The 16,458-nt window shown below is 35.7% G+C and overlaps 1 protein-coding gene across 1 annotated transcript in view; it reads right to left on the bottom strand.

Annotated features, from left to right (window-relative positions):
- ABCA13 (ATP binding cassette subfamily A member 13) overlaps window positions 1-16,458 on the bottom strand; it is a 171,143-nt gene that overhangs the window by 63,578 nt on the left and 91,107 nt on the right. Inside the window, exons 36-40 of the mRNA XM_057370805.1 lie at window positions 6,521-6,767; window positions 5,493-5,582; window positions 4,832-4,904; window positions 3,143-3,261; window positions 2,109-2,196 (exon numbers count right to left, since the gene is read on the bottom strand). Of these exons, the coding sequence (XP_057226788.1) occupies window positions 2,109-2,196; window positions 3,143-3,261; window positions 4,832-4,904; window positions 5,493-5,582; window positions 6,521-6,767 (617 nt within the window). The remainder of the gene's footprint in view (window positions 1-2,108; window positions 2,197-3,142; window positions 3,262-4,831; window positions 4,905-5,492; window positions 5,583-6,520; window positions 6,768-16,458) is intronic.

Raw genomic sequence — 16,458 nt, 5'->3', positions numbered from 1 at the left:
CTTCTTTGAATGACACACGAAAAGTACAATTTGCCTCTCAGCAGTATTTAAAATTACCACATGTTCTTCCTATATTTCATTATATTATAAAAAAATATCAATTGTGAAATCATTATGGAACAATTTTTTTGTTCATATTACCTAAGGAAGCCAAAGAATATTCAGTCATGAAAATACAAAAAATTTGAGTTGTGTTTTTGCTCCATAGCACTGATCATCAATAATGCCAATAATAATGGTTTTTAATCAGCCACATTTGAATGTAATAGGTAAATTCTCTCTCTTGTGTGCACCTATAAGCATCTTTTTGTGTGCATGCGTATATCACACATACGCATGTATATATAGCACAGTATKATTAAATATGGTAAAATAGGTACTAAATAAATGGTTTTAATTTGAACAAGAATAAGTGTTGGCTTTTTGAGTAGAAGAGAACAACATATAAAGRTTCTGAAATTTTCTAAAATGAAATGAATAATAATAATTCTCTTTAAATGCAAATTTCTCATTTTCCTTCATACCAGGCTGTTCACTGTCTCATGAACAAGCCTGAAAGGTCAAAGTAAAAATCCGGTCATTAATTACTCAAAGGTTAATGTAATAATTTGACATTGCATCACTTGAAAGACACTTCCAGGAGATACTTTAGATAATACTGTGCCCTTTATAAATTTACTCCACTATTTGCTTTGGGTCTGAAATATGAAGCTTACTTACTATAACTATAATTTATCCCTGTCCTGATGGCAGGTGGAGCTCTACACCAAATAYATTTTAAAAAAGGACCTGACAAAAACCACAGTGTAAGTATGTCAAAACCAGAGTGCAAAATGATTAAAGACATTCAGAAGAAAATGGGAGTCAGAAAAGAAAAATCCAACTGAGCGCCTTCAAGTTTTTAATGAAGGATTAATGGAACCAGAGTTCAAAGCTACAAAATATATGGGAGTAGTAGAGAGATTACAAATGGCCAAAATGAAAATCTATGCTCAGATTTGCATATAGAATAGGGACATTTCTAATAAATTACATGGAAAAGTTATTAGAAATAGGAAGTGATTTTGCAAAACTAAACATGAAATTWCATTGGATTGGAGAACTTCTCTAATTTTTTCTAGCATTTTGTCTCAAAATGGATTTTGGGATGGAGCTTATTGACACTGTTCCTAATATTTTTTTTTATTTTTTTTTAATAAGCACAAATAAAATTTATATGTCTATAAAACAATTAAAATGCAGAAGAACTTTTCTTTTGGGTCCTAATCTGGAATCTGGAAAATGCACAGCTTCCTCTTAACAAAACTTTTTTGCCTCAAATACAGAGACCACTCACTGTTATGCATCAATACTTCTCCAAGACTGCTGTTCCTCTACTCATAACACATCCACATTTGAATGGATCCCAAAAGTCAAAGAAGAAAGATTATTCTAAGACAACTGAAATAAAGGGCTTTTCCTCAAGGCCTTTTTGTATGCAGTGGAGAGGTACAGTATCTCCATATTTTGAAAACTTGGGATGAGACCTGAAAGCTAGCAAGCACTAACCAATCCAGGGGATTTTACTTCCCTTGGAATGCTTTAGAAAGGTTCTTTTGAAAAAAGGATAGTATATTTGCTATGCAGAAGGAGTTGCTCCTAGAAGATATCTTTACTCTTGGGGAGGGCTGGGTAGTGAGAGAAATGAAACAAAGCAAAGTATGCCTTGTAGTCATGAAAAAAGCATCAATAGCAACCCATTATTGTGATGTTCCATGCATTTTGGTCAATTCTGACATTGGCTTTTTGTAGAAAACAATAAAAAATATATTTGGCTGACTACTGAAAAACAAGTTTTAAATTTAGACTCTAATATTAGTTCACTGGGAAAAAAAAACAACAAAAGCTGTATCATTTGACTTATTTAAAACTGTTTCTCAAATACAGGAGAGTACTTCAAGGATTATGAACAGAGAATTAGACTACAAGAGACAGAGCATTTTCTCCCCATTACTCAGTACAAAGATTTTATGTAATGATTTATTATTTGCTAAGCACTGTGGTATCTGAAGCCTGAAAAAGTAATCAATACATACATACCGATGTGCACACATACATGCAACCCTTACCTTAGCCAGAGGCTGAGATTTGGTGTTATTCAATTTTTTCTCTTGAAGTTCAAATGCTTTCCTCTCTCCAAAAGACCAACCACCATATCTGCAGTGGAAATTAAAGTAACAAAAAGTWACCTGCCTTAAACTTTGCAGTTTTATTGCAAGGGTAGAGTAGATGTAGCTACCCTAATGTTTTTTTTTCTTTTCAACTGAAAGTAAAACTTCACTCCTCACAAACTCCTGCCCTGTTAAAAAGCAGGGGGCCAATGTAGTCTTTAATCAGGTGAATGTTACTGGCTCCTTTCCATCAAAGGTATTCCTTCAGATTAGAATTATTGCTTTTTGAAAGCTGAAATAGCTGAGCAACAGGAAGGGCTGTGAAAAAAGTGAGAAACATCTTAAACAGCTTCATTTCTTCCTAGTCCATTAATATTCTGGCTCAATCTTTCATCCAAAGATGCTTACCTCTATATCAAATCAGATGCACTTTGTTTCAATACATAAGTGGCTAACACTTTCTTYTTGATAAAATCATACATGGTCTAATATTTCCACTTACATTATCAGCAGAGGCTGAGTTGTAAAGGCATATAAGTAAACCTCAAAATACAGCAGATAACCTCTGTTGCTGATATCACAGAATCTAAAGTATTGCCAGGGGCATACCAGCCCTTTTTACTTCAAAGGAAATATTAATTGGAGCATATCCACATCTATTTGATTGAGTCTCTAAGGAGTGGAAATGATATTGTTCACCTGGTTTAGATATGCATCTCTGAGATGCTGAAATAATTCACTACRTGGAAGGAAATCCAAAGTTTGCCTAGAGGCAATCATCATGCAACTGCTGGAGGAAGTTCTGAGATGTGAACATTGAGGGGGTTTCACATCACCTTGAATCATAGCCTTACTTTACACCTTGATAACAATCACTAGATAAAGACAACTACCCTTTATATTCTCAGTGACAAACGTCTATGCTTTGGATCAGGAAGGACTGTAGGATTTATAAACAAAGGATAAACAAAAACTAGACATTTTAAGGTTACCTTGTTTTGTTGGAAGGCCTCACTAAATAYTCTTCCACWGGGAACCCTGAAAGATTGTACAAAATATGTCCTTYCTTATTCTTCACATAGAGAGCAGAGGTATTGAAACTTGTGCACATCTGAAAAACAGAATACATAAGTAAAGCATTTTAAAAAAACAGTGGCAATGCATATAACCTTTTTTTAATTTTTATGTAGATTTTGCAGCATTTCTTTTTAACTGGATTTTCCTTTCTTAGCTTTAACAGCTTTTCAATAATTTATGCATAGTTTTATGTTTATAAGGCAGCTCAAATGATTGTGCCACCTACATATTAGAAATCTCTTTGATTCCTCTTGCAGCCCTGTCAGTCAGTTTTGTTTTGAAAACAACAAAACTTGTATATAAGTTAGGAATGTTTACAGCAATGAAAAAGGCAAGACTGCTATTTATTTGTTTTTCCTTAGAAGAAATACAAAATAGGCATCAGATAAATATGAGATGAAAGAAAAATTCCAATTAATGCTATACATTTCTAAAAATTTTATTGATGGGCTGCAGAGAAGAATAAAGGAAGGTGTCTTCCAATAATTCAGTGGGACATTCTCACAAAGTAAAGGTGACAGATATTAGACTCAATTATCTCAGAAGCCTTGCAAAGTATTTTATGCCTATCAACTGAAAAATTTTAATGTTTATTTGATGTCTCAACCCCATAGAAATTGAAAATTCACTCTCACAGATTACTTTTACATACATCACAGATACAAGTTCTGCCTCCACTGTCAAGTGACTTCTCTCCTTTCAGTTTTCATGGTTAGTAGGCTTGTAGGCTTCTCCCTGTGTAAGTTTCTATCTGTATTTTATTCAACTGTCTTGTATTTTAAATATAAATCTCATTAGTATGAGAAGCAGACTTATTCCTTTCCCAGAAAAGTAAAAAACTAGTTTCCTATTTTCCCCAAAACTGTATTGCTGTATGTCATATGCAACTCTTACTCTAAATATTTATATCTTTATGATCAAGAGAAACTTTTTTGTAGTATGTTCCCTTTTGGGGAAATAACTTTGTAACCTCAGACATAATTTTACTTTCTTGTTTWCCACTCAACTCAGAGCAAGTCAGCAGGAAAGGTCATTAGTCAAGAAGGTCAGAAATTTATTGTTTTTCAAAATCCTTCATTTCTTGAAGCCTATTTTATTTTCAAATCCAAAGCCCAAAACATAAACTCTAACAAATCTCATTCATGTGTATTCCCTGGTGGGTTTTATCAGCTAGGTTCACCTGCCCTTCCCTTTGAAAGCAGGTAATCTTCCAGATGTTATGGAAGAGTTATGTTTTAACCTTGTTTTACATGGCAGTTTTGCTTAATCAGAGTCCTGTAACATATTTAAAGTAAGTTGCATCTGCTGTAAATAATTCTGCTGTCTCTGATCCTGTTATTTCAGATCAATCTAGAGCCATTTCTAGTGCACATATTTGTGCAAAAAAAAAAAAAAAAAAAAGGAAAAAAAAAAAAAGAAAAGAAAATTGTGTTCAATTTCATTAGATGAAACAGAAGCAAATCTCCAATCATAACAAACCCAGACCTGTGAGGATTTATTTCCTCATCACTTCCACTAGTCCTTCCAAAACAGCAGCCAAGGAATTAGAAGTAATACACAGACAGATATCTTTTATATACATAAGTAAATAAGAAATTACATACCTCCTGTTCAGACACACATCTGCATGAATCCTGGGATGATGTAGATTCTGTCTGCCAGCATGAATTATTTTTTCTAATGGAATAAACATTATATAAGTATAACTATCTAATGAAAAGTATCTATTACTTAACACATGAAATACAGAGAGTAATGGGCAGATCTGGCATGCTGAACACCTTCTTAGCATTTGATCACAGGGCCAGCTGTGTCTAAAGTGATACAAATTTTACTCATTTTTATCAAAATTGGTTTACTAAAAATATTTACCTGGGAATCAAATGAGCTGAATGTCTCATATTTGCAGCAATCATTAAAGCATGGTCACCACTGCATTCCTGAATTTGGAARTCTAGAATGCTTCCTAACAAATATTTTCCTTATTGTCTATTCATCCTTCATATGGACATCAGACTTGATCAAAATCATCTGGAAATTAATCCATGAAACTGCCACTGACTTTTAAGCTGTATGGATAAAACCTTTAACAGTAAAGCCTACCTATGTTCTTTGCCTGGATGCCAGCTCCTTTAAAAGAACACATTTGTCACTAGCCCCAAGCTGCCAAAAAAAAAGCTTAAGATAATCCATTACACAGAAAGAAAAAAAAAKTCAATGTTCAATATTTACAATTAAGGAAATAGTTACACTATTCAAAATTACCCATGTTGCGAATTTGTGCATGAGTGGTCCCAATCAGAGAAATATCCCAGCAGAACTTGAGAAAGGTTTCCTGGGCTGTCATCATCAGCGCTGTTCAAAGTGGACCATGTGGTAAGGAGCAAAGAGGAAAGAAAAATTTTAAAAATGAAATAAATAAAGACATAATAATATGTCTATATCTATTAACCTTCAGGCTCAAAGTCCTGTGTATTTCCAAGAAATTAAAGGACTATAAAGCCATGCATAAGAAACATACCAAAATTACCTCATCTGAAAAAACTCTATGTGGTCATGCAAAGAAAATTCATTACAATTATGACTAAACCAATCWCAACATCTACCAATAGGCATCATTCTCTTTATAAACATGCGCTCCTAGCAGTTAGCAWGCCCCAAGTGCTTTTATGCTTATAAAATGAATTGGTATTATATTTATAAATTCAAACAGCTTCYTGTTATGTTCATCTGTATATTTGCACAGTGGAGAAAGTGATCTGTGTGTGTGATATGCTCTCTCTACAGAATAATTCCATAGATACAATACATTAAAAACAAACTAATAAATAAATAGTCTGGTTGGTTTCAAAGCTGAACATATAGAAAATAAGATGAGTAAGAAGGGCAACAGGCTCTGTGATTACTATGTGGCATTTTCAAAACCAAGAATTATTTAGAGCAAATAGCTTTGGACCRAAGCAATTTGTTAAAATGAAGCATGCAAAGACTTGTTCAAATCCACTTGTGCATTTACATGCAAATGGTCATGGCTAGTATTGATTTGAGTTCAATCTTCTACAAAGTCTTTGCCCTTTCCTCCAGAAAATCCTTTGCACACAGCTTTTCTAATTTTATCTTTCCCTCACAATAATCTATAAAAGCATGCTAAACATCTGAAAAAAATCCCCATGTAACTACTGCAAAAAATAACATTCTTTCTAGAATACAACTAGTTTTTAAAATATGAGAACTCAAGGGTAAAGGTCCCAGAACCCTGGATATTGATGGATGATGATGGATGAGCTCTTTACCTAAAGAATGATTCTGCATTGTCATAAAGTCTTGGTGTCAGCTTGAGAGAAGGGTAATCAATAGCCAGCGGCTTCACACTAAACAAGGCCATCGCCAGTGCAACAAAGAGGACGGGCAGGAGCACATTTGACAGGCTTCCTCTCCAGTCTCGCCTCGTGTGCTGAAACCTCTTCATCAGAAGGGCAACAATCTGCGTGAGAACAAGGCGGGCTCCACGCACAGTTGAGGCCCCGGCAAGTGAAACATCTGAGTGAGACAAAGGAAATAACCTCCTGACAAACAAGGAAAATCAAACTGAACTTTCACGTGCTACATTGTCAAATAGAGAMCATAACAGTCTTTGAGACCTAATAAAACAAAACTACATAAACCTATCATTTCCTCTTGGATGGAATGGTATAGCTCCATACAACATCACTTCCAAGTATAACCAATTAACTAATTAACTCTTCCTATGAGGGAAAACATTTAACATTTCTCTATAGCTTCCCAGGCACAGCTWACGGCTTACTGAATACTTATTTTCCCTAGGTATTCCCTATGGTCCTGAACTGGTACAACCATTCCTAGTGCATTGCCACCTTTGCTCCTGGACAAATGACCCTGGCTTGTATTAGCGTTATGGTCTTGATCCACCTTGACTGGAATCAGTGGCAACGTTTCCACAGAAATTTCAAAGGATCATCTTCACAGCATGTAACAGAGCATCACTGTTGCTAGACATATGAGTTCTCATAAAAGCATTCCCTTCATTTCTCTGCTCTTATGAGACTGATAAAAATTTGTATTTGTTAGTCAATTCAGTTTTCATAGCTCGAGGGCTGCCCTTCAGATTAACACAGAAGTGTGTCCACAGCTTTTAACATCTCACCAATCAGTTTCCTGATAGACTCCCCCTAAATTTTATTTTATTGTTCTTTGTTAGACACTTGTGAATCCCACCAATCACTTTTCCTCCCTTTTAGCTCCTAATGCCTTCTAGACATGTTCAGGTTCTTGTCAAATTCTCTTGCCTTTGGCCTTTTCSAGCTGAATGTCCTTCAACCTCTTTCCTTCCTCACAGCATAGCAGTGTCTGGCARATTTACTACCAGAGATATCTGCACTGTAGCAAGACTGAATAGCCTKTTTATCACAGTCAGTGCTATATTTTATGAAGCCCTGTGATTTGCCTCTTACTACCTTCCTTTCTATASATTGAGATCACTCGAATCAGAGTTTCARTGTTCCATGTTTAAACTAYGTGTATGAAAATTCTCAAGTAACCKCAAATAATTTGTAGTTCTCCTAATTATTTTTTCTTTAGTTACCTAAATTTTAATCCCAGACCCTTTACTTTGTTCTAACAGAGCAGTTTTAGCCAAGAAGTGAGTCAAACAGGAAGAAAAATTAATCAGAAAGTAAGCCAAGTTTCTGACTATGGCCATTGAGCAAAACAGCTCAAATTCTGCACTCATTACCCCAGGTAAATACCCCAGGTTAATCACCCTCAGTCTCTGGGAAAGTCACATATTACATATCAAATTCTCCAGAAAACAACACCCAGGATAAGGAAAACCAAAAATGAGTGGRAGCCAATGGCTGGACAGGCACCAGCCTGCAGGCTGGGAGCAACAATACCAAATCCAACTTAGGGACAGTTGGTTGGAAGGAGCCTCCCTCATGGGTAACAATGAGGAAAACACTAACCAGCAACTCTTTCTAACATAGACATGTGCATGTACCTGTGCCTGWAGGGGATCTACCCTGTTTGGAGCCATCATTATGTCAGGCAATGGGAACAAAGAAAACATCAGGAGGAGCAACTCTCTAGCAGCACCTAAGGACCCTAGTGGCATCAGGGAGCAAAATCTCTGCTCAGGGAAAGGACAAGCTGCAACAAGCACCAGYTGGTACTCTGAAATTCTGATATCATATATCAGGAAAAAAAAATTTCACTGTGAAGGAGACAACAAAAATTCAAAAGCAGACTGGACATGGGACTGAGTAACCTGCTCTTGACCTGCATTTTCAACATTCATATTCCCTGATTTTAACAGACTATAACTAACRGTAATTAATTTTGAGTTTATTTTGGTGGAAGGGCAAGGAGGGAAGTTCCGGTATTTATTCCTTTAATTCCATAATCAAAGGTTCTTTCTTTTTAACCCAGAACAGAAATTCTCCCTTTTTAACCAGTTCTATTCACAGCCAGAGCATGCCAATTTGACAGCTAACACAATGGCATTTAAGGGTTTGAATATCTGTGAGGAAAAAAAGTAAGTTCAGAATTCAGATTCTGGTCCGGTCCAGCATTCAAATGTCCTGATCAAGAAGGATTACATTTTAGATTTGAAATTGTTCGTCCTGTAAATTACAGGAGGAGGAGGAGAAGACACTCTTGTTAAGAACTTTTTTAAAGCAAACTTCTTATGAATCTATTATGTTCTTCATATTATCATGGTAAGACTTCCAATAGTTATCACAATACAGAAATTGAGACACACAGAGGCAGAAAAATTTTCAAGTTATGTGTTTTTAGAATAAAATACATGCAGCAAGTGCTTCCAGCTCAGCATCCCTGAAATTGTAAAGTGTACCATCTCTCATTATCCAAGTAGCAAAATGASAGAAGAGAAGCATTAGATGCTTTCTGTAATCCCAGACCTGTTTATATAGCATAAGCATGAAATGTGAATGAAAGAAGCTTTAAAMTATTTGAACCTTTGAATCTCTGAAAGGCAACTACGACATCCGATTTCTGGGGCCAGAAAGSGAAATTAGAGCTGCCATTCATTCTTTTTTCCTGACAAATAGAGCAGAGAAAAATTATAACAAATTAATGCCAATTGCCAAAGGAAGGGAAATTGTCACCATGAATATAAATAATTGTCCATTTTGTCCAATATCCTGACTCTTACTCAATATTCATAATGTCAATGAGCCAAGACACATCCCAGAAAGATGCAATAAACCATTATAGTGGAAGTATATATTTGACTGCTTGACTCAGGAACTTCTTTCTTCAAAGTGATTTATCTTTTCTAAAACCTCATACACTTATTATTTAAAATTCTAATTGAAAAGTGTGACAAATATCTTTCTTAATTATCTTACATTTCCATCTTTCTGACCTAGAATTCTGTCATTTCTTTGAGTTTCAGATACAAAACAAAATTCTTATTTATCTTTTTTGAATTTATTGTATTTGATGATGCTGGATGGGCTCTTAAATCTTGCTTTAGGAGACAGGTTATAGAATTTTTCAATCCGTCTTCTGCATAAATAATCTCAACCTTTCAGTCTCCTCTCATAAAAATCTTTATAGTCCTAATCAACCTCAACACTTATCTAAAGTTCTCTTATATTAACACTGTATCAGTCTCAAGATATATTGTGTTCAATGCAGCTGTCTAACAGATATGGAAACTCTTCTGATTCATACAATTATGCATTCTTGTACTGATCCACTTGTTTTCTTTATGCATCATCTGACTGCAGCCACACTGTGAAAAGTAGCCTGCACTGGGCTTTCCATAATTGAYTCAATATGGCTTTCAAGATTCCCAAGGTATTAAATCACTCTTTCAACTAGAACCTACAGAATTAATTTTTGCTTCATAAAACTTGYAAGTAATTCACCACCCACATTTGGTATGTATGTCAGGATGCATAAAAACAGCACACATTTACAGGTAAACAGCTTCTGATTATCACTGAGARTCACAAAGGCTAAAAGACAAGACCAGCTGACCCCTCTGTTACAAAGTCAATTTTTATATAGAAAGCTTGTGAAAATATCCTCATCAATAATTTAGATCACAGAATTAAAAACCTGACCCAACTGTTAGAAGCTGTCTTGCTTGACTYACGATTGCAATTATCCACCAGAAGTGCAATTATGTTCACAATTAACTTGTATTTCCCTATTCATCCAGCCTCTCCTTTATAATATGGACAAGATTTTTGCWGGTTTCCAATACATATAGGCTAATATAGGTACAGGGAAACAGTACAAGTCCTARAATCTAGAAACTAAGATTTTCAAAATCCTTACCTATATACTTCTSTAGAATTAGGAGCAGAAACCATTATTGTAAAAACATCTAACTTGGTATTAGATGGTCTTTTTCTCCTCTGTTTTGCACTTCTAGAAAACCATGTAATTCTAATATTTTTTCATAGTGCATATGAAGTATGGGCTGTGCAACGGATACACTAACAGCTAGGAGTACAAATTTTCAATTCTACTTCTGTCACTTTGGCATTTAGACAAGCAATTTAGAGGCAGCCCAGATTTTGGGAAGATAATTCTGAACTGAAATATCCTGGCAAAACAGCTGAGCAAGCTCATATGAAACTAGTTGCATTCAGAGGCAGTACATATTTATTGGCTTATGAGAAGATTTGTGCCAACGAGTAGTTCTAAGCTGAGCAAGTGAAYTGACATCACTCTGCATTTCAGCACATGCCATACTGGCCGAGAGGCAATGCTGGCCCMCCAATCTGTGCACAGCATTCCATTAGAAAATATAAAAATGTCCTTCCTCTTCTTGCACATCTTTAGTGTATTATTAATTTTGTTTCCAGGAGGATTTTGAAGACTGATTTTTATGTGGGGAATCTGAATAAAAGGCTCTTTGATGATGTAAAGGGAATGCATCTGGCCTGTGTTTCATACTATGATTCTTCCTTATATGTAATAGGGTAATGAGCCTCTTTTAGCCAGATGTGGTTAGAAAAATATTTACTTCAGGGGAAATTTCACAAGAGAAGTTTCTCTCTGGCATTTTTACGTATAAATCATCCTATTCCTCCCCTCAGAGTATTTTTAACTTTAGGCATTGTGAACATTTCTTCTAAAAAGTTGATTCATATGGTTTCCATCTTGACAGTTTCCTATCTTACAGTTTATCTACTCTATACATGTTGATTAATCCARTTAAGTATCATTTTTAAGGGAAAAGCTGTGGGATTTTAATTAAAAATTTAGCTTTACGTTCTGAGCCCCAGATCTCAAAATGGAATTCTGCATGGGTCTGAAGAATTTTGAGAGAGAGTAATAGAGATCTAGGTAACTAGTTCATCAGTAGAATTAACATATTTTAAAGCCAAAGCATTGGTGTTAGTCACTCCCCAACCTTATAAACTCCGTTCACAACTCAACGTCTCCCAAGTCCTTTTCCTCAAGCCAAATAGTTGACTGATGAGATTATTTTCTTCCTTTATTCTAAGATATTATTCTTGTTCAAGATCTGACACATTTAATATTACAGTGAAGACCACTGAAAGGATAGCATGAGCACTGTGTCTGAGTCCTATTGAAAAATCAAGAAAGAACCAGCATAATTTAAAAAGTGCTGCCTACTCTCACTGAAAAAACTACAACACCCAAATCTAACAATCTAAAGATCTGTCCCTAGAGCCTGTTTAAACTATTTTTTTTTTAATTTCCTAGAATAAGAGGTATGAACAAAAGTTTGTTTGTATGGAAGAAGCTAAGGAAAAGAATGTGGTAAGTTTCTTTCAACCTTCTCACTGTATTTAGAATAAATACATCCTAAAGTCAGGCCTGAACAGAATAGGAATGATCTACTCACAGCAACATCTAAGAGGCTAAAGAACTCACAGGACACCATTGCACTTAAATCTTAGAATGAGAAATACTTCACAGTAAACTCACAATCAACATATTGGAGAGGGGATCTTTCTGACTTYCACTGATTGCATGAAAGACAGATGTGTAAAGTGGGTTTGTGCAGAAGGAAAACTGTAAAATACCCAGGTGTTAGAGAACAAAAAGCCTTCATCCATAAAATAATTTTCTTTAATCTTCCTTGTTGCATTGCTATCCAGGCAGATAGCAATGACAGAAGTGCATCCAAGTAAGAGGTTTGATCCTGGACATCACTCCTTGCATCCAGAATTTTCATTCATATTTGCTGTGGGGGTAAACACATTGTACAGGTAACATAAGGCACTGTCATAATTAAATGACAATGGAGAATACATATCCAGAGGAGGGCAACAAACCTGATGAAGAGCCTGGAGCATAAGTCTCATGTAAAGCAGCTGAGGGAGCTGAGGTTGTTTAGCCTGCAGAGGAGGCTCAAGGGTGACCTTATCACCCTCTACCACTTGAAAGGAGGCTATAACCACGGGGGATTGGTCCCTTTTCCCAGGAAAACAATGACAGGACAGGGAAATAAGTCTTAAGCTGCACTAGTGGAGATTTAGGCAGAAAATTAGAAAGAATTTCTTCACAGAAGGTGTSAGGCAATGCTGGAATGGGCTGCCCAGGGAGGTGGTGGAGTCAGCCTCCCTAGAGCTGTTTAAAGAAAGACTGGATGTGGTACTCATGCCATGGTCTGATTGATACAGTGATGTTAGGTTATAGGTTGGATTTGATGATCTCAAAGGTATTTTCCTACCCAAATGATTTTGTGATTCTGATTCTGTAAAATGGTTAGCAAAAAAATGAGTGCCCGTCTTTTTTTTTTTTATATTTTGTTTGGAGAGGAGGAACTGTTAAAATGAGGATTTTTCACCTTATAATTTTACATGAAATATGACTCATACGAACATTTTAAGCACCAATCTAAAATATTCCTCTTGGACCTTAGTGCTACCATCAGATAATTTGGGGTAGCTAACTAGTAGACTGGGAAATAATGAAATTTAGGACTGATATTTGAGTACTGAATAACCCAATCAAAGAGAACACATTAGGGTATACAACACAATAGCTCTCAAAATAACCTGAATAGAATACATTATCTAATACKCAAGAGCTCATTAAATGTAGCAGATGACCATTCCCATCCCTGAAATTCTCCTGCTTTTGTAGAGTTTACTGGGTGAGCTTGAGTCCACATCTGAATCTATCATTTTTCTACAGCCAACCAGCATCAGACTATGCTGCTGCAAAGACCTACAGAACAGTGGAACAGATTCTAATTGTAAAGAAGGATCCAACTCAAGGTTCTTATTTTCTCTCCAGGCACAAGATAGCCTCATTCATGTTATAAATATCATCCTTTAATTTGAAAAACTTGCATTTGCTAAAAGATAGAACATACTAGAGATATGAACAATAGACAAAGAGATGAGCACCACTGAATGCAAGCAACATATCTTAACAATTATACAAAGTAGATTAAAACCAAAAATTTGATTCCAGTTTTTCCTTCCTTTACATATTCACAGAAAATCACAATTACTTAAAACCTAGAATATAATTCTATTATCTGAAATATGTATTTATGTATCTGAAATGCCCATTCAAGACAGAAAGAAGGTAAGCCAGCCTCTTTAATTAACAAATAACAAATACTAAAGTGCCCACACAATTTCATGACTATTTTAGCCCTCTATTTAATTCAAAAATACTCAGCCTCATACCACTGCAAAAACCCATTAAGCTTTGTCATCATTCATATCAAAATAACAGAAAATCTTCTAAATGTAAAAGTGCCACACACCATGCAAGAGCACCGCATGTGTGGTAGCAGACAAAAACTTTAAAGCAGACGTGCATCACAGCCACTCTCTATTTTAAGYGTAAATTTGGGGAAGAAAGAAAGTCCAAATGGCATTTAGCGAGTAAATAAAATATTTAGAAAGACAGTGAACTGAGACCTCTGCTTTTAATTTATGGACCTGCTTTATACTCTTGCCTTCCCAAACCTATTTGTCTGTTTTATCTACTCATTGCATTCAGTCTTAAAACCAGACTGCAAGCTGTCGAAGGTAGTGAGGACCTGGGTTTTTTATTCTTACTATTAGTCTATGGGGTGTCTGGAACAACAGGGCACGACTTCAGATTTGGTTTCCAAGGCACCGCAGCACATATAATAAACAATAATAGCTACTACAGCAGCTCGGAGAAAACAACACCCTCGCTGCTGCTCAAGTGTGAGCTGATGTCAAAACACCCCTTGTTGTTTTCATTGGTATAGAAATGGGCAGGCAGGCAGCCATAACAGAAACTTGACTGAGTGGATGTTTATTTTAGATTGTAACAAGTGCAGGTTATAAAAGCACTGTCATTATTTTCAATGAACAGAATTAATTGTCTAGCACAAAATACAGTTTCCTTGCCTTCTCCAAACATGAGCACACAAATGGCACACAAGCATAAAGAAATGGGAATCAGTGGTGCTCCCTTTATATCYATCATCCTACAAACAMCRTGAAGAGCCAAACACGATTGCTCTRTTACAGTCTGATTACACTAACAGCCAAGCTAATCTGATGAACAGCCATCTAAACTAGTCTGTGTCTGGAAGAGGAGGACACACTGCTGGATGCACTGTCCCCATAATTCATAAATAGTGGGTTTCAATTGTTTCTACAGCTGTGATGCCTAAAACAATCTCAGTTGTTACCTTTCCATGTTTTTTTTCTGCTTTGCCTTGGTTTATATCATCTCTGCATTCTTGTTGGGATTTTTGCCATTTTAAACCATACTGAAAAAGAACTTGGAATTAAACACCTAGTATTTTTTTTTAGATTTGTCTGATGAACTCTACTGTGGCCAGGGCAACTTCATCATTATGGGATAGGCATATTCTTTGGGAGAAAAAAAATAAAACAAACAAATATTCAGCCAGGTAGACAGACTCCTACACGCCTTGGAAAGGAAAATTATTGTCRATTGGGAAACTCAAGTCTCTGATTCAGAGTTTCTGCACAGTTAACTTGCAACATTAACAATTGTGCTAATTTCAATTTCCAGGAGATAATTTTCCAAATAGATATCTTTTTACTGCAGTACCATCTCCCCTACAGTGATGCATTTGCAATGAAGTGCCACATGGAGGAGGATGCAAGTGAAGAAAGAGCTGGAAAATGAGCACAGAATGGTGGTTTCTATTATGCACTTTCTGTCTGCATTCTTCAAACGTACAAAAGTAGAGGAGAAGCGCATTCTGTCAGAATTAAAAAAAAAAAAAAAAAAAAAAAAAAAAAAAAAAAAAAAAAAAAAAAAAAAAAAAAAAAAAAAAAAAATCCTGGCTGATTTTGTGTATATCTATACATATATATCTATATGTCAAATTTGGCCGAAAGAAAGAATACTTTTGTCCATGCACAGGCAAACGACCACCAGATACATCTTGTGCACTAGAATAAACCTTCCTATTACCATAAGAAGCATACTTATTGAGGTTGGTTCCTTTTCTTCCTGGAAGTGTAATTCAATACTCAGATGTTAGAATTCAACCCACTGAATTCAACCTATAGACTTAAGTTGCATCCTTTCTAGACTAAATCCAATGCAGACAATAGGGGTACAACCCACTGTACTTTTGCTGTGTTTGATGAAAAACTGGTGAAAGGGCAGGACAGCAATAAAACCTGAATGTTTGTTCAACCACTGGCCATAACATTACATGTGAGACTTAAGGCTAAATAACTCAGCATTTTCAAACTAGACAGATTAAATATAGCAAGGGTAGAAAGAACTATATATTCAAACCAGGTGTTCTCAAACACTTCCCACTGGTAAGTTGCTTCCCAGAAAGGGGACTTTCAAACAGGGCTGTCCATTTTTGTACTGCAGATGACTTCTGTCAGCTGCTCAGTGTGCAGTGAGTGGCCTTTGAAGACACCAAATACAGCACTCTGGAACAAGTCCTTGGAACTGTTCAGAGAAAAATCAGACATCAAATGGAGGAAACAACCTCAGCAGGTCCCAGATTTTGCCCCAACAGACAAGGACATTCTAACTGCTTTTACTTTTACAATTTGTGTAAATATTATTTTAATACAGACAAAATACTTGGTCTAAAATATTGCAGCTCCCATAATCAAGAATATTTTTAGACCCTATCTCTACTGGAGTTATGCTATTAATAATAAAATCATATCAACATTTGTGCAGGGAAACAATTCAAAACTGATAGTTCTGCAGGAGGCATATTTTAKTCAGTCCTGAAGCTATTGCAAACAATTGAAAA

This window comes from Malurus melanocephalus, unplaced genomic scaffold (assembly GCF_030028575.1).
Source record: "Malurus melanocephalus ecotype Western Australia unplaced genomic scaffold, MMel_1.1 scaffold_133, whole genome shotgun sequence".
NCBI classification, from domain to species: Eukaryota; Metazoa; Chordata; class Aves; order Passeriformes; family Maluridae; genus Malurus; species Malurus melanocephalus.
Note: the sequence above shows the minus strand (reverse complement) of the source record. Positions and strands in the feature narration are given on the sequence as shown.